Raw genomic sequence first — 18,167 nt, forward strand, 5'->3', positions numbered from 1 at the left:
ATCGAAAGAAAAATATGTTTAACGCATTTCAATTATGTCTTTCTATTACAATGCATAATTTTTCATACTAATAATAGTTGAATTTACATATATCATATATGGATACTCATTGTTTCATTTATATTTTTAAAAAATAAATATATATTTCGTAAATAATTAAATTAAGAAATATATTAATTGTTCAATTCTTATAATTTTAAAATCCATTTTTATTTTTAATGTAAATTAAACTTCAATACAAATTTTTATAACAGGGCCATAGAAGTTAAGTTATAGAGTAAAATATTTTAAATAAATTTAAAACTAATTGAAAATATATTGCTTTTTAAAGTTAAAAAATAGATTTTTTTTGAGAAAAAGAAATATTGTTATTCTCGTGAGTTTAAACAATCGTACAAAGAAGAAAATTTTAAAAAAAAATAAGTGTACGTGGAAACTTACTGCTGCAGCTATTCTTACTTAATTATTATTATTTATTTATGATTAATAAAATTTATTTATTTATAATATTCTAAAATCAACGTTCAGACAACTCCATTTCTTAGCTCAGACATCCTCTCTCTCTCCCTTTCTGTCAATCTCTCTCTACGCGATCTAGTAACTGACTCACAATTTCTGTAAAGCTAAAAACTTAAGTTCAAAGTTTTGAAATTTTCATCTGTTTCAATTTAGATTTCTAGGGTTTATTTTAAATATTCTGTTATGCTTTTTGCTTCTTAGCTTGCGATGATAAAACCAAAATTTCGCAAATTTATCAGTGGGATGGAGCTCAGATTCGTAGCTCCAAGCATGTGAAGTAAGTTCCTTTTTCTTTGTTTTGTTTTATTTGGTGTTTAGCAATATATGTTAGCTATTATTTTTGTTAATTTTGGTGTTCATTGGAGTGTTTTTTTTTTAAATTTCTGATATGTTTTTGGAGTTCGTATGTAGATCTGTTGGTTGGAACTTACGGTTTCGAGAAGTTTTCAGATCGTAATTTTTTGTTTGGTTTCGGAGAAAATTGGAGAGGAAAAAGAAAAAGTTAGAGTATTAAATCACGGTCTCAACAGCAAAAAAAAAAAAAAAGTTTGAGATTCACAATATTGTGTTTTTGGGTTGTAATATGGATTTTGGGAGATGTTTGTTTTAGATAGGGATTGAATTTGAGTTTGTTTATTGTTATAGAAAAAAGATGTGATTACTTTTTATTGTTTCTCTTTTATTTACATTGGTGAAATCAAAATGTTGTCCTGTTGTGTTTTCGAAGAAGTAAAAGTGCAATAGTCTGAACCTGGTTGTTTTGGGACCTAAAGTAGTTATCTGAGGAACACCAAAGGCTGAAGGCAGTAGAGAGTGAGGTTTAAGAGAACTTTTTTTTCAGATTTATGATAACATCTGTTCTGAATCTTTTAGTGGCATGCATACCATGTAGTCTATTCCTTTAATAAAGAAAATGAGATACCGTGGTTTCTTTGAGGCATGCTTTCTAAAGATTGTTGTTTCTATCTATCCGATGAAATTTGTTGTTGTAGAAGATAGACAAAGATGCACTAACTGATTTTTCTGTCTAAGATGCACTAACTGATTTTTCTGTCTAAGTACTCAAAGTAGGTAATTCGTGTGTGGTATGGACTATGACTGTGATATTGTGATGGTTGTTGAGTATTTATGCAAAGGTTTTGACAAAAACTAAGCATTTAGTCTTTCCTCTGCACTTCTATTTTCCTTTTTGTCTGCAGATTCCAGTTATGGTGCTGGTTGTGAGGCTCATAGGATTCCAGCTCACAATCCAGAATTCTTCAAAGCTTCACTATTGTGAATTGATTGTATTAAAGAACCGAATCCTTTATTGTTGTTGAGCTCTACGGTTTCAGTATTTGGAAATGGATTTGCTTTAGGAACACTTGCCAAGTGGTATCTCATATCAAAAAAAATTGAAACATGCCTTCTTGGTGGGGAAAGTCATCATCCAAAGAAGTGAAGAAGAAAACAAACAAGGAAAGTTTCATTGATACCTTACACCGGAAATTTAAGATTCCTTCAGAAGGTAAACCAAACAGTAGGTCAGGAGTATCTCGTAGACATGGCAATGACACAATTTCAGAAAAGGGATCTCAATCCCGACCAGAATCTAGGTCTCCTTCACCTTCTAAACAGGTATCTAGGTGTCAAAGTTTTGTCCAAAGGCCTCATGCTCAGCCACTGCCACTTCCTGATCTGCATCCTGCAATAGTGGGTCGCACAGACTCTGGAATTGGCATATCATCAAAATCAAGGCCAGGAAAAGGCTACAAGTCATCATTATTTCTGCCTCTCCCAAGACCTGCATGCATACGTCATAGGCTAAATCCTAATGATACAGATGGAGATTGCGTTACTGCTTCAGTTTTCAGTGAGAGCTCAGCTGAAAGTGATGATCCCACCGACTCACATCATCGTAGTCTGCAAGCAACTGATTATGACAATGGGACTAGAATTGCGGCAAACAGCCCTTCCAGGTAAGCCTATATGTGTCTTGTTAGTGCTAGAATGAGGATTTCTTATTGCCCAAGCATGGTATTGTATTATTTTATGTTTTACTTCTGGTTTTCTTCTCTTATCCATTTGCTAAAAATCTTATCCTTGACAAAATTTTACTTATTTTCTTGCTGAAGCTTGTTGCTCAAGGATCAATCTTCTGCAGTCAGCCAAAGTAACTCAAGAGAGGCAAAAAAACAGACTAACATTTCATTCGGTTGTAGTATCTCTCCAAAAACACCTAAAAGAAGACCTTTAAGCAATCATATGCCAAATCTTCAGATCCCACATAATGGTGCTTTCAGCAGTGCTCCTGACAGCTCCATGTCAAGTCCATCTAGAAGCCCATTGAGAGCTTTTGGCTCAGAGCAAATAATGAACTCCCCTTTCTGGGCTGGAAAGACTTATGCTGATGTTACTTTGCTTGGATCTGGCCACTGCTCCAGTCCTGGGTCAGGTCAGAATTCTGGGCATAATTCAATGGGTGGAGATATGTCAGGACAGCTATTCTGGCAACCAAGTAGGGGCAGCCCTGAATATTCTCCAATACCTAGTCCTAGGATGACCAGTGCTGGTCCCAGTTCGAGAATTCATAGTGGTGCTGTCACCCCTATTCATCCTAGATCAGCAGGAACAGCTACTGAAACACATACTAGTTGGCATGATGATGGAAAACAACAAAGCCACAGATTGCCCCTTCCTCCTGTAACAACTTCCATTTCTTCTCCTTTCTCCCATTCAAATTCAGCAGCAACATCTCCCTCTGTGCCACGAAGTCCAGGAGGGGCAGAGAATCCTGTAAACACTGGGTCGCAGTGGAAAAAAGGGAAGCTTCTGGGTAGAGGCACATTTGGTCATGTTTATGTTGGTTTTAACAGGTATAATCGTCCAAAGGAATAGTTGTTTAATTTCCCATCTTAAAAATGACATCTATTGCCCAATGGTTTATGTCGTATCATCCTTAGCTGAGTAATAGAGACTGATGTTTCTTTGTTTATAATATTTTATCAATTACATGTATTTGAAATATCTTACATGATATAATCCAGTGGGCATCTAAGATTTCTGCATGTCTGCTCTTTTGAAATATTTGCCAATGATTGCCATTTGTTACTATGCCTACATCTGATTTCATTTTCATTGTATGTCAGTGAGAGTGGTGAAATGTGTGCGATGAAAGAGGTTACGTTATTTTCTGATGATGCCAAGTCAAAAGAAAGTACTAAGCAGTTGATGCAGGTAAACCAATTTTCTGCCAGTTTAAATATGTTTTCAACTGTCCAGATGAAGCGAAAGGAAATAATTGTTTCCTTGTTATTCTTAAACTTGGTTATATGGCTTTGAAGGAAATGCATATTCTTATTTCTCTGACAGGAAATTGCTCTGTTGAGCCGTTTATGGCATCCAAATATTGTGCAATACTACGGCTCTGAAAAGGTGCGTCCTATGTTCGACAATTTGTTTTATTGGCCTTAACATCTTGTCTATTATGGTTACTGAAAGTTGTTATTGAGATATTGGGAAGTTGCATTGACTAATGGATTTTGTCCAAAAGAGTTATTCTTTTATATATGAAGAAATAGTGAACCATATGATGTTATGAAACTTTTGGGAATTATTTTTATGCTCACTTAACTTACTAACCACGAAACACTATTAGTTGTTAAGCAATTTCTTAGAAAAAATAAATAGGGGCAAATTACTGTTATGCTTCTCTTACAGAACTATGAATAAATTCCTGAACAGGTTGATGACAGGCTTTACATATACCTCGAGTATGTATCTGGTGGGTCTATTTATAAAATCCTCCAGGAGTATGGGCAGCTTGGTGAACTAGCAATTCGCAGTTATACTCAACAGATCTTATCTGGGCTTGCCTACCTACATTCTAAGTCTACCGTCCATAGGTGAGTCAGGTTATCTATTCCTTGTTCAATATGTTAGAACTATAACTTCATGGCATCTCTACTAAAATATGCATCAAGGAAAATATTGTTCATCTTACTATCTTATATTTCTTGTACAGGGATATTAAAGGAGCAAACATACTGGTAGACCCAAATGGTCGAGTTAAGTTGGCAGATTTTGGGATGGCAAAGCATGTAAGTCTAGGATTAATCACTTTCTGTTAGAAATGAACTTAATCAGATTAAAATGTAGCCAGCTCTTTGGCTAAAAAAAATTGTAGTAGCCCAAGCTTGAAGATCAAATTATGACTTATTTAATTCTACATTCCTATTTCCTGATTAGATCTTTTCTGTGAGGTTATTTCCAACTTATAAGGCATGCTTTGCAGATTGCAGGACAGTCATGTCCACTTTCATTTAAAGGAAGCCCTTACTGGCTGGCACCTGAGGTTAGACATTTTTTTTTCTCACTGGGTTTATTTCAAGTTCTTTCTAATCCATTGCAAAGGGGAAACTGACATGGTTTATGTGGTTTGAGCTTTCTCCAGTTCTGAAGTTTTCTTTCTATTATTTTCCCAGATTATAAGAAACCCTAGCGGTTGCAACCTTGCTGTGGATATATGGAGTCTTGGATGCACTGTTTTGGAAATGGCTACAACGAAACCTCCTTGGAGTCAATATGAAGGGGTCTGTTATAAGAATAGAAAGATGGGAGATTTTAATTTCAAAGCTGTTTAATTTGCCTTTAATAATAGCAACTTTTTTTTGTATCTTTTATTTCTATTTATTGTGTGATATTTGTATGTCAGGTTGCGGCTATGTTCAAGATTGGAAATAGCAAGGAACTTCCACCCATTCCAGATTACCTCTCAGATGAAGGAAAAGATTTTGTGCGCCAGTGTTTGCAACGCAACCCACAACATCGTCCTACTGCAGTTCAGCTTTTAGGCCACCCATTTGTAAAATATGCTGCACCTTTGGAAAGGCCTATTCCAGATGCTGAGCCTCCAGATCCTACCCCTGGCGTGACAAGTGGGGTGAAAACTCTGGTATTTTTCTTTTTCATATTATTTTATCTAATCCATTATTAGGTTTTGAGCATGCATTATATGGTTGCATTCATTTCCTTCAACAGTTCATTCAAGGGATGAAATATATTTTTTATAATTGAAATAAATTTCTGTATAAATGTAAAACGGGTGACAGTCATTGCTGTAATTTCCAGACCTAAAATGATTTGCAGTAGTACATTGGACCTTGAATGATATATTCTGAGCGCACAATAACTTTTCAAGTTTCCATCACTTCATATTGAAAATCTCCATGGTTAGCTGGACAACAACTGAAGGTATGATATGATATTGATTTTGGGATTACAAACCGTGCAAGAGGCATCATATTCCTTAAGTTGACATTCTCGCTGCACTTTTTTCTTGTTTTTTTTATTGTGGCGGGTAGAGGTCTTGCCTTGTGTAGGTTACGGTGTGTAATAAGGACTGTGAATGAAGCACCATGTAACGCAGAAATGTGTGGATATGCCTAATTGGTCTCCTCCATACTCCCCTTGGAATTTTGGTATTTCAGACCTTAAATCTCATTGGAATATTCTCTCATGTTTTGCCATCAGGGCATTGGACAAACCAGGAATTATTCCTCCCTGGAGTCAGAGCAACTTGCTGTTCATTCATCTAGAGTTCCGAAACTGCATGCTAGGTCTCTCTCTCTTTCTCTTACTCTTACATACACAAACTCGAATATAGATGATAAAAATGATGGTTGTTAAGTCTCATTTCAATTCCTTATTATGCAGTGATATCAATATTCCAAGGAATGTATCTTGCCCTGTTTCACCCATAGGAAGCCCTCTTCTGCATTCAAGGTCACCGCAACAACTAAACGGAAGAATGTCTCCTTCTCCCATATCTAGCCCCCGGACCACTTCAGGCTCGTCTACACCCTTGACAGGTGGCAGTGGTGCTATACCTTATGGTTATCTGAAACAATCGCCTTACTTTCAGGAGGTTCTTGGTAGCATGCCAAAGCCCTCAAATGGTCTTTATGTCAGTGGCTCTTCCTGTCATGATAATAATCCTGACATTTTTCGAGGCTTGCAAGCAAGTTCTCACATCTTTTCTGAACTGGTGCCATCAGAAAATGACATTTTAGGAACTGGAAGATCAGTCCATGGGGAATCGTATGATGGACAGTCTGTATTAGCTGATCGTGTTTCTCGACAGCTTCTGAAGGATCACGCAGCAATGAGCCCATCCCTGGATCTAAGTCCCAGCTCTCCTTTACCTTACCGGAGTGTTATTATCTAAACTCAGCTTTGAAGATTCACCGATCAGAATGTCTTTTGGGTCTTACGGGATCAATTTGTATTCATCACTTTTAACTTCTTCTAAGGCAGCATATGGGTCAAATATGGAACCTGAACAGAAATTCGAGGAATAAGGTTGGAGAGCAAGGAAGTGAGGTGGCAGGTAGGTCATTTGCCAAGGATCGGGGTTTAGGCGTTCAATAGATCATTTATTGATTCCAGTTAGATGTTCAATAGACCATTTATTCAGGTGAAAATATTCCCGGAAAATAAGAATGTTGCTGCCGTACGGCATGAATCTTGTACAGGGTTGACTGTGTAAATCAACTAATGCTTGACTGAACTGCAGTGGTTTGAAGTTAGTTGGCAAAAATGTCTTGGCTGCAAATCAAGGGGAAGATCATCGGCTTTCGGTAGACACAGTTGTACAGATGTTTTTAGGAACCAAATCGGAATTCCGAGTTTTGTGATCAGTAAAAGGATCTGAACTAATTCTAATGCTCTAGTGCTCGACATGATTCATTGTACGTACAGTACCAGTAGATTGAAGAAATCTAATTCCGTGGTTCATGCACTTTACGACCCTTGGTGGTTATTTTACAGGTTTTGGTAGCTTCACGATCTTGTTGCATTTAAAGCTTGCATCTGTACATTATACTTTGAGGAGAGAGACCCTGCACTACTGAAAGAGATTTAACACCAAATTGCTTTAAGCATCCAAAATTCAACCGTGAAGTGAATTTGCATTTTAGTTTTATTATCAGATGGATCATACAATTTCAGATCCACTGTCTCAATGGCAGAGTGGAGTAATTGAAGTTTATGTTCTAAACACCTCAAAATGTATTTGACAAGTCAAACTTCCATAAGAACCAAAGTAAAGCCAAATCATTTTAGCAGCTGACAATTTTAAAGATTTTCAAATTAAATAGTTCAAAGAAAAGGCTAACAACAGTTTAGGTGGTTCGGCTTTCCACGGACAGACCAAGAAAAAAAACCAACCATGTTCCTCGACAGTTTGGATGTAGTGAATCTCTGACGATAGTAACTGATATCCCCCCTCATCACCTGCCGAAAACAAATCATGAACATTTGAGCACTAAAGTGTATAATCATTATGGTTTTCTCAATTGGAATGGACAATTGAACACTAGGCTACCCTTAAGATAATTTGATTTATTGTTTTGAAGGAACTACCACTGGACCAACTGATAAGAGTTCACCTCCTAGTCTTTTTCTCTATCAACGGATGCGGTTCAAGTGAGAAAATGGCTCTTGGTGTACTTTTGGAGCAGGTTTAGCCACTTCTGGGACCCCAAAAACATTCCAGAATCTTAGTGTCTCATCCCCTGCAGCTGAAGCCACTGTGCAACCATCCGGGCTTTGAGCCATGTGAAGAACTCTAGATGTATGACCCATTATCTCCGCCATCTTCACCATTGATGGGTATTTCCAAAGAATTAACTGATTCTGAGTAAATCCATGAGAGCTCAGAAGCTCCCTCTCATTCTTGTTCCACAGCAAAGCACAAACTTGAGAGCCAGTATCCACTGAATTCAGGCATGCACCTGTATGTATGTTCCAAAATTTTATGGTTCGATCACCTCCACCTCCACCAGAGGCCAGCAAATTGCTCTGAAAAGGGCACCAGGCAAGGGCTTTAACAGCAGAAGTATGATCCTCCAGCCTGTGTATCCATTGCGTTGGTGAATTTGAAGATGCCTTGGACATATCCCATACGTGAACAAGATTATCATTGCCTCCACTGGCCAGTTGTTGTCCAGAAGCTGACCATTTCAGCCCACAAACTTCTTGCCGATGTCCTCTGTAGGTTTTACAAACATGGGATCTAATCCTTACATCATTGTTAACTATCATACCATCCATTCCTCCAGTTGTAAGAACGTGACTGTTCCATGCCATTGAACCCACTCTCGATCGGTGACAACCTCTCAGAGTGCGCAACTGCAAGCATTAGAAAGTAAAGGATTGTGTTGGAATAAATGACAGAACTGGGAAACAAAAAGAAACTGCTAATATTTAGAGATTATACAAACCTGCCGGTTTGAAGCAGAATCCCATGATTGTACTTCAGAATTGTTCAAGCCTATGGCAATATGCTGACCATCAGGAGCCCAACTCACACTTGTTACCGGGCCATTGTCATCATCAATGGTAACAAGTTCTGAGGTAGAACTATCTGAAGCATCCCACAAATAAACAGTGTTTCCAAGTGCTATTGCAAGAACATTGCTGCTGCCCCAGTCCAATAAATTCAAGTAAAAGTCATCCATAAGGTCAGAAGCATCCAATGTCCTCTCAGAGCTCTGAAGAACCAAATGATGATCACAATGCATTAGCGTCTGTGGAACCAAAACCTGATGTCCAAAGTCCAAACTAGTTAAATTGCATATGTATGTTCTGCTTACTGGGGAATGTGTCTTCGGGGCTTCGAAGGTTTCGCTAGGTGAACAGAAGAAGTTGTGTGGTCGGAAGGGAAGAATTCGACAGGTGTTGGTGGCTTGTTCTTGAAAGCCAAGATTCGAGTCCTATTCATGTTCAAGGCCTCAGCTAGCTGCATCCTATAGGCGTCCCTGGCTGGTGGGAAAACTGTCTGGTTCTCTTTGATCTTCCTCCCTTTGGTCAACATGTAATGTGCATAATCATAGTCCATTGCTGAACGATTTGGTATGAATCTATCCAGCTGCCAGTACAAAGAAAACATTCAATTTGAATGTCATTACAAAGTGTAATTTATCAAGAAATAATTTTAAGCAAATCAGTTTCCTAAAATAAAATTTTAAGACCAAGGTTTCCACGTATATTCCATTGTGAAATTGGAAAACCATATAAATAAAGTTTATATAGGACAAGAAAGCATTCATCTGAAGGTTATCAGAAAATCTAATTTATCATGCTGTAAAATTGAAGTCCTTTTTAAACAAATCTGTTTCCTAGAATCAAAATTTAAGACCCAAGGTTTCATTACTATTTACTTATATTCCTTTGTGTGATTGGAAAACCATATAAATCAAGGACAAGAAAGCATTCAAATTGCATGTCATCACAAAGTCTAATTTATCAAGCTGTAAAATTGAAGTCTTAATTTAAACAAACGTGTTTCCTAAAATCATTCAAGACCAAAATTTACTCGTATCCCTTTGTGAAATTGAAAACCCAAGTAAATCAAGGGCAAGAAAACCCTGTTTTGCAATAATTAAATAAAAAAAATATTAAGTTGGGATACTTACATTTTCTTTAGAATTTATTCTCTGGAGAATCTGTTCCTGAAGTGGGCATCTGGATCGTCCCCTCAATTTTGAAAAAGGATTCAAAGATCCTGCATCCATAGTGTCAAACAAATATAAGCAGATGTATTCGCCTTTTGGAGTTTAGATTACTTTTAATCTTTGTTTAAGGAATATATCTATCTAGACTCTAGAGTTTATGAAAAGCGACAACGGCTACTTTTTCCGCAAAGAACCCTTATGATTCACTCAATCTCGTTTTATGTTCCACTGCCGTCGGCTTGCTAATTGGGCTTCATTTTATGGTAAAGTATTTAAACCTGAAATTCAGTTTGTTGAAAAATACCTGTTTATTTCCAAAGATTTTGATGAAGAATTACACTAAAGTTTTATTTATTAAATGAATTTTAAGGGACAATTTTACCATTATTAATTAATTATTATTCTACTTATTTTTTTTATCTTCAATATTTGTATTAAATTATTTTAAATTAAAAAATAATAAAAAATATAGTTAATTATACATTGTTTTAATTATTATTAAATTAAATTAAATTATATTTTGATATAATTATATGTTAAATATAATATGTTTTTTAATATTAGGTTCTTTTTTAAGAGCTATGACGATTGGTGAGTGGTAATGGGATCAACTATCTAGGTCAATGGATGAGGGATGTACGTCTTGGTCTTTGATTTGTAAGTTGGAAGTGCTACGAGTGGTTACCACCATCTTTCATTTCGCGGCAATGAAACCAAATAATGATAGGGATAAGGGGAATGAAATGTTTGAGACAAAGATATATATATTTTCAAATGAAGAGTCTAATTCGAGGACAAACTCTCCAATTTAATACTTGACATATCAAATAACAAATCTTATCCTAAAAAATAACCTTGAGCTATATAATAGAATTATCCTTTTAATTATAAGTTCAAAATAAAGGAGCTCTACTTTCACTCCAACTCCACCTCTTAAGATTGTGGCTTCTTTTTCTAACTGACTGTATTGGTCCTACAATTCTAATACATAATTTTGGTTCATATGCGATTGCCACTTGCTATATACTTTTCTTATTTAACCATCTTCATGCTGAAATCCCAGAGTTTCTTGACCAACTCAACATTCCTTCCATGTGCACTTGCTTGGCCAATATTACTGTCCTTGAAGTATTCACCACTTCTACCCTTTACTTGTGGATGCAATGCCACATAGCATGTTGTAGCAGCTCCCTGTAACCAGATAACAGTATATTATTGCATTTCAAAAAAATATTTCAGTGGACTCCCCAACAATTGCAGCAATTTTACAAACAACATGATACACAAAGGCAAAGCTAGAAAAGATTTTAAATTTATATATTTTTATAAAAGTTAAAATGTAATTTTATTGTTATATTAGTTTATATCTTTATAAATTTTTTAAATATAATTTTTTTAAAGGGTTAAATTAAAATTTTATTAATTTATGAGGTGAAAATATAATTTAAACATTTACTAAATTACAATTTTATAGTCAAAAATGTTTTTTTTCCGGCGCCCCAGTTAGCCACAGCCCCAAATGATGCATAGCATGCTATAAGTATGAAAATAAGCATTACTAGTATTTATAAAAAGGAAGGCCCAAAGTCCTTTCGACACTTGTCCATTGTTTTTTACATGAAAAAGATAATTGCTAAATTTCAATTCTAATCCTCTGAGATTATATAAGAATCATTAAATTTCAATTTTGATTTCAATATTTCACTCAAATTTGAGATTTAATCTCTATACTTTAGTTCTGACATAATTTTGTACCTCAACTTTTAAAATGTTATTAATTAGTCTAAACATTTTATTTTGATTAAAAAGCTTATGTGAATTTTCTAAGAATTGCTAACAATATTAAAATTCTCTAGTAAATTCAAGTCCATTACAGTGTTATATGGATACCGAAATTTTTTTATTTCAAAATTTCAAACCAGCAATTTTAATAGAAGAATTTTAACAATGTTAACAAATAGACCCAAACTTTTAAATTCGAAAAATAAATAGTCCTGAAAATAAAAGTATAAAAATGAAATTCCAAATATCCAAAGCATGCAATAACTTTGAGCATAATATAACCTTTAAATTTTTACTCTATAATTTATTAAATAATTAAATAATTAACCTGAGCATGGGTGGAATCATACTAGTTACTATAAAATGTATGAGCCTCACCTCAGTGATAGGGGCGGAACTTGCAGATATTGGGATTCGAACCCCAAACCAGCAGAATACCACCTGTTATGGATGGTTGCATGAACCAACCGAGTCTTGTTTTCGATCTTTCTATTCAAATAGCACGAGGTCCTTGAGCTTAAACCCAAACCCTCCAATTTCCAGCAAGAAAGATTACCAAATATTTTTAAAGTACATAGTAAGAATGATAGATCGAAGGCTATATGCTACGATTAGTTGCCAGTGCATGATCATTGGTAATGCTATGCAAAAGGAGATTACCTGCTGAACATTTTTTAGTGCAATCTTACCAAAGATATTAACAAGACCTGCATCAAGACCGAAACAAATGTGAGAATGAGATGCATGCTGCTTATAATGCAGCGATGTTAATAACGTAGAGAGTTCCTTTTCTTTGTAGGTAGCAAATGTACAATTATAAGTAAGGAATTTTAGTCATAAAATCAAACACTAAAATGTTACCACTAATAGGACCCATATGACGGAATAGATTGGTGACGATTGCTCCTGGGTGAAGTGAATTTGCAGTTATATCCACTCCATCTTCCTGTTCAATCAATTAGAGAACATCATTATGCAAAGTGTGCTTTGTAAGACAAATTATAAAAATCATATTGACTACTGAGCATCAAGAAAAACATCTGAATAAAATGTTTGATCTGTTTCAAAAGGAACTTCAGCTACACAAAATATATACAGACAAGTGGAGGCAAGCTGAAGAATGAAACAGAAAATGGCAACAACTGAGATTTAGTTTTAGATATGGCAATCCTTGTATGGGTGTTGTGTCCCATATTTAAAAATAAAATAAAATTGTGCCAACTGTGTAAACATAAACATAACAGGGATTATTAAAACGATACATATATAAAAGTGCATGTCGTATTTATTACATAGCTCGAGTTTATAAAACATTCATGTTTATGCCATACTTTCATGTTGTGTACAAAATTGTAAGGCTCCTCTAATAGACAGCCAAGGACCAAGTTCAGCTTCCTCCACCTTAAACTAATTCAAATGTACCAAAAAGACCTCAGACACCAGAAACTTTACTACTGATCAAAATCTTCGATGCCATAGAAAAGATCACATACCTTTAGGCGTTTAGCTAGTTCATTAGCATGCAGAACATTTGCAAGTTTTGATTGGCCATATGCAGCAAAATTGCTGTACCTGTACATTACCAAATTTAAAAAAAAAAAAAAAAGCAATGACAAAAGATAATTTTATTCTGCTTAATGGAAGTTATCCGATAGCTGTATCTTAGAATAAGCATAAACACATTTCACTTCCGTTTTAATATCAAACAAGTAATGCTAAATGACATTGATAGTAGAATATCATTATAAGAACCATTACACATATGTTAACTAAGGAAAAGTCATCATGTCAAAGTTTAAGAGATAATAGTCAATTTCTTCTTCCGGAACAAACATGTAATTTTCCCAAGAAGACATTGAAATTTGCTTTTCCTCAGAATCTCTAATTAGATAATAAGGGCATAACTGAATGCATTTTAGAGAGGGTGTATGGTGTTACCCCGATTGATCATTAATCTTGTCAAAATGAATTCCTTCCTTATAAGTGTAACGGTGAGCTTCTGATGAGACATTTATAATTCTTCCCTCTCTTTTGCTTGTCCGTGCAGCTTTCTTCATAGTGTCCAGCAAGAGATTTGTCAAAAGAAAATGACCTGTTTTTGTTCAAAAAAAGTTATACAACAAAGCTTTAACAATGGCCTAGTTTTCTGTTTCTTTCCTCCCCTTTCCTGAAGCAATTATCCATAACTAAACTCTATGCAACAGAAAACATGAACAATAATTGTAGAGGTTGCAAAACAAGCTATGTTTAGATTTAGAGTTCAGAGAGAGGAAAACGAGATGGAAAAAACTATTTTTATACCTAGATGTATTTTTATACCTAGATGTTCTAAATTCACCATCACTATGAAAATGGGCTGCTTCCATAAAGTAAACACTGGAAAAGATTATCCATTTCTATTACAGAGTTGTATGTTCAAGCTTCAAAATGTCAAGAAGAGAATGCCATTGGGATCAAGTTTATGCTAACATACCTATGTGATTGGTTGCAAACTGTAGTTCTATATTGTCCTTTGAAAGCATGAAAGGAGTTGCCATAATTCCTGCATTATTGCTGACAGCAAAGAAAACAAGTTTTATATTCTTGTTTAAATGATTGCCTAAAAAGACTATTGCAGGAAGTTGTTTAATCATGAATACATCGGTAAGCAGACTGGGAGTTGGAGATTGATGTCACAAATAGCAGATTTAACAAGCAGATGACTATAAACTTAGTCACTACTGTGGCTGGGAATTGATATATAAAAGGCTGCCCACTCTCATTGTCTACTTACATAAGGAGATTCAGAGGGTGACCTGAGGAGCTGAAATCTGCTGCAAATTTCCTCACAGATGCAATTGAACTGAGATCTAATTCCATTGTATCAACTTTAGCTGTTGGAATTTCCTTCACAATTGCTTCTTTAACATCTCTACCAGCAGCCACATTCCTGACCCCCATAATTACATGAACACCACGCAGAGCAAGAACACGTGCGGTTTCAGTGCCAATACCACTGGATGCTCCTATAATTACGTTCACCATGAAAGAGAAATTATGCTTGTTAGAAACATAAGAAAACGATTGAACCAAACAACTTATGCAACGTGTACATGGTTAGGATTAAGTACCTATCAAGCCAAAGCCAAGCAATAAATGATGGAACATGGCCAACAAACCAATACCTTTTTTCAATCAACATACCTAAAGGTCAAGGGTCTCATAAATGCTTACATCTGCATCCCCATGCAAGATTATAAGTTATACTCATCCTAAAGTTTGAGAAATCTGCAACCAAAGACCTTCAGCCACATCCCTAAAACACTGAAGTGTTGCCCCATGACAGCAATATTTCTACATAACCAAACAGATCAACCAGGAAGAATTACTGTCTTTGACTCATTATTTATGTCCATAGTCTGAAGAAGTCTGTGAACTTAGGTGGTGAGACCTGTGGCCTAGCATGACAAAGACTAGCAAAGGGTCTCAGTTTCAGGGTATGAAAATGGGAAAAGGGATAGTTTCCTTGTTTAACCTTACCAATAAGAGGAAGCAAGGTACACCCAACACTAAAGGCAGCTATGGAAGCTAAACTCATATGATATCAGAATGGCAAATTCCCCCTAATTTGGTTACCAGAATATCTATCAATGGCTACTGACCACACTATAGGACATCGCATCATCGTTGAACTGTAACATGCTTAAGTAGAATAATTAAAAAAGAAATAGAAATGTATTGGAATTGTTTACAGCTGAGAAAAAAAAATCACTTCCCTCATCTGGATCTCGTTTCACTGTTCATGCCAGAATCATGTGAGGAGCGAGGCCAAAGACAAAGATACAAACAAAGTAACAAACACAAACTAGGCAGAACAGAAACCATAAAATTTCTACTTCTCATATTCTCTATCAACATAAATTATGCATCCAAATGTCAAAGACTCAAAACAGAAACATCAGGAGAAAAAAAAAAAACTGCAAGAAAATTACATTACATGCGAGAAATAAGAACATAGCAAAATAGTTTCCTCACTGCATGCGAAATTTTAAAAGTCGATAAACCTGTAACAATGGCAGTGAGACCAGTGCCATCGATCCCCTGTGTAACTTCCTCAGCTGTGGAAGATGACGAAAACCCAGATGGCCCTTTTCTGCCAAACAGCCACATGTTTGTAAATAACAGACTCTTTACCTGTATGCAATAAGGGTCATTCACAAACTCCAAGGACTCTTCGACTGTGATTATAAAGACAGATTTGAAGTAGGAAATGTGTACGAGGAATGAGGGTCACACAGCCTTGAAGACAGTGAGTTGTGAAGTCTGTATTTTGCCAAGCCAACCTGACGTACGTTATCTAGACCCTACAACAATAGTTGCAAAATCATCATAAACGGCTGCGTTTCGGGGTGAACGTACTTATCTATCGTGAAATTAGCTTAATGAAAATATAAAAGCTTTCCCATTGCATTGTGAAGCCTTAATTGAATATTGAGTATGGGGGTCTACCTGTTCACACGTACGTACTATCAGCATTAAGACTCGCTCAAATTTTGAGAAAGTAAAAAATAAAAATATTAAATTTAAAAAATCAGTTTAGATAGAAAAAATTTAAATTCATTTAAAAAATAAATTAGACTCAAACATTTAAGGTTTAAGTTTGGTCTAACCTGTTTTCAAGTACATAATATTTTATATATATGCATTATGTAATTTATAACTTATAAATAAATAAAATTATACTAAATATATAATATTAGTCTAATATAAATATTAAAATAAATATATAAAAAATTTCAATAAATAAAAAATGTTAAATTAAAATAACATAATTTTTAAAAAAAATTAAAAATATAATATGAGTGATTTTAGATTTTGGTTAATCATTTGTAAATATTAGCGAGCTTTAACAAAATTTTAAACTTATATTTTAAATTAAGTAAAAATAAATTTAAACAAATATAAAATATATAAATATTATATTTAAATTTGACCCAAATCTAGGTAGACCATCCCATAAACACCTAATATTAAGTAATTGACAACTCAATAATGTGATGATTTTGTTGTCTTTTACTTTGTTAAAGAAAGAAAATGTCTCTGCCCATAATAACTAACTAATAATTAGAATAATAGTTTTAAAAAAACATTGAACATCTTTTTAAATTCGTTTATATAGAGTTCTTTTACTTCACTAGTCGTGGATATAATAATATTTGCTACCTTTAATACAGTTTTATTATTTTAAGCAGTGAAGCACGTGCTAATTTTGTGTGGTAAGTCATCTATTCAAGTATAAATACTATGTATGGTTTTGTCAATTTTCAAATTCGACAAATCAGTTCTTAAAAAAATTAATTTAGTCTTTATATTTTTTTGAAAGTGAGTAAATAAAAAAAATTCAATAACGGTGTTAATATATGATAATAAAAAATTAATTTATTCCTTACATTTTTCTTACTTGTGCTTTCATGTGTATTTTATTTAAATATGTTTTATTTAATTATTTTTTTCAATAATTTTCAATATTGTATTTGGTAAGCATTTTGTAAATATAAAGAATTAGTAATTTGGATAAAATTAAGTTAGTTTTCAAAACAATTGTTAACTTATTTAATTAGTAATGTAGAAAGCACTGAAAAACAAAGTTATTCCAATTTTTTTGAAACGAAAATTATCCCAATTTGTTTTTAAAATGATATTCTTTCGCAGATAAATTATTTTACTGACTCTTCTCATCCCATTATCTATTTTCATTTTTTAAATTTTTAATGATATTTTTTAAAAAAAATCATGTCATTAACACATAATTTTGGCAATTTTTTTACTAAGTACCTCAAACCCTGAACATAACCACCGAAGTTCAAACCATGAACCTAAACCTTAAACCCGAACCAAAACCCCAAACTTTAAATTTGAATCTCAAACTTGAACTCTAAACCCTAAACCTTAAGGGTTTAGAGTTCAAGATTTAGGGTTTTAATTAGAGTTTGAATTTGGAATCAAGGTTTGAGTTTAAGGTTTAGGGTATAAAATCAAGGTTCTGGGTTCGAGGTAAAAGAATTACCAAAATTATGTGTCAATGACATAAAAAATATTGAAATGTCATTAGATAATTAGAAAGGGACCATAGATGATATGGTGGGAAGAATCCATAAGATAATTTATCGTTTTTACATGATAAAAGTAATTTGAAAGTTCACGTGTTAATATTATAGATATGCCATGTGTCAGAAAAAATAAGTGTTGATGTTAGTTAGGGTCTTAAACCTTATAATATAATTATATTCTAGTTTTCTTTCTCGTACAATGCACAAGTTTATCGACTGTAGTGATTAATTTTTTTAAATGGTAATATATATATAACATTTTCTACTAATAGTGTAATAAAAT

The 18,167-nt window shown here is 34.3% G+C and overlaps 2 protein-coding genes and 1 pseudogene across 10 annotated transcripts; 1 reads left to right on the top strand and 2 right to left on the bottom strand.

Annotated features, from left to right (window-relative positions):
* Positions 1-503: 503 nt before the first annotated feature.
* LOC107888282 (mitogen-activated protein kinase kinase kinase YODA) lies at positions 504-7,458 on the top strand. Of its 6 annotated transcripts, XM_016812342.2 has the most exons (13): positions 527-617; positions 721-796; positions 1,719-2,477; positions 2,634-3,374; positions 3,648-3,735; positions 3,871-3,933; positions 4,243-4,403; positions 4,523-4,598; positions 4,793-4,852; positions 4,983-5,090; positions 5,213-5,452; positions 6,031-6,116; positions 6,214-7,458. In XM_016812342.2, the coding sequence occupies exons 3-13, from the start codon at positions 1,921-1,923 to the stop codon at positions 6,722-6,724; spliced, it is 2,691 nt and encodes an 896-aa protein (XP_016667831.2). In that variant the 5' UTR covers positions 527-617; positions 721-796; positions 1,719-1,920; the 3' UTR covers positions 6,725-7,458. The 6 variants fall into 6 exon arrangements, 3 of the variants coding, with proteins under 3 accessions (XP_016667830.2, XP_040933750.1, XP_016667831.2); XM_016812341.2 differs by having other exon boundaries at positions 504-796; XR_001681330.2 differs by having other exon boundaries at positions 523-796; positions 5,629-6,116; positions 6,214-6,411.
* LOC107888283 (cell division cycle 20.2, cofactor of APC complex-like) lies at positions 7,455-10,258 on the bottom strand (annotated as a pseudogene).
* A 501-nt stretch (positions 10,259-10,759) lies between these two features.
* LOC107888285 (short-chain dehydrogenase TIC 32, chloroplastic) lies at positions 10,760-16,190 on the bottom strand. 4 transcript variants are annotated; one of them, XM_041077845.1, is made up of 9 exons: positions 14,906-16,165; positions 14,569-14,800; positions 14,269-14,348; positions 13,734-13,887; positions 13,289-13,367; positions 12,657-12,741; positions 12,456-12,502; positions 12,174-12,325; positions 10,760-11,204 (listed from the first exon to the last, which is right to left on the bottom strand). In XM_041077845.1, the coding sequence occupies exons 1-9, from the start codon at positions 14,940-14,942 to the stop codon at positions 11,162-11,164; spliced, it is 909 nt and encodes a 302-aa protein (XP_040933779.1). In that variant the 5' UTR covers positions 14,943-16,165; the 3' UTR covers positions 10,760-11,161. The 4 variants fall into 4 exon arrangements, with proteins under 4 accessions (XP_040933779.1, XP_040933778.1, XP_016667832.2 ...); XM_041077844.1 differs by having other exon boundaries at positions 15,839-16,157; XM_016812343.2 differs by lacking the exon at positions 12,174-12,325 and having other exon boundaries at positions 15,839-16,190.
* Between the last annotated feature and the right edge of the window lie 1,977 nt (positions 16,191-18,167).

The sequence above is a fragment of the Gossypium hirsutum genome, chromosome A09 (assembly GCF_007990345.1).
Source record: "Gossypium hirsutum isolate 1008001.06 chromosome A09, Gossypium_hirsutum_v2.1, whole genome shotgun sequence".
Lineage (NCBI taxonomy): Eukaryota > Viridiplantae > Streptophyta > Magnoliopsida > Malvales > Malvaceae > Gossypium > Gossypium hirsutum.

Coding starts and splice junctions, on each gene's coding strand:
- LOC107888282 (XM_016812341.2), top strand. CDS start 1,921: ATGCCTTCTTGGTGGGGAAAGTCATCATCCAAAGAAGTGAAGAAGAAA. Junction 2,478..2,633: donor GCGGCAAACAGCCCTTCCAG/GTAAGCCTATAT, acceptor TTCTTGCTGAAG/CTTGTTGCTCAAGGATCAAT. Junction 4,599..4,792: donor ATTTTGGGATGGCAAAGCAT/GTAAGTCTAGGA, acceptor CATGCTTTGCAG/ATTGCAGGACAGTCATGTCC.
- LOC107888285 (XM_041077844.1), bottom strand. CDS start 15,944: ATGTGGCTGTTTGGCAGAAAAGGGCCATCTGGGTTTTCGTCATCTTCC. Junction 14,349..14,568: donor CACCCTCTGAATCTCCTTAT/GTAAGTAGACAA, acceptor CTTTGCTGTCAG/CAATAATGCAGGAATTATGG. Junction 13,888..14,268: donor GTTTGCAACCAATCACATAG/GTATGTTAGCAT, acceptor GAACAAAAACAG/GTCATTTTCTTTTGACAAAT.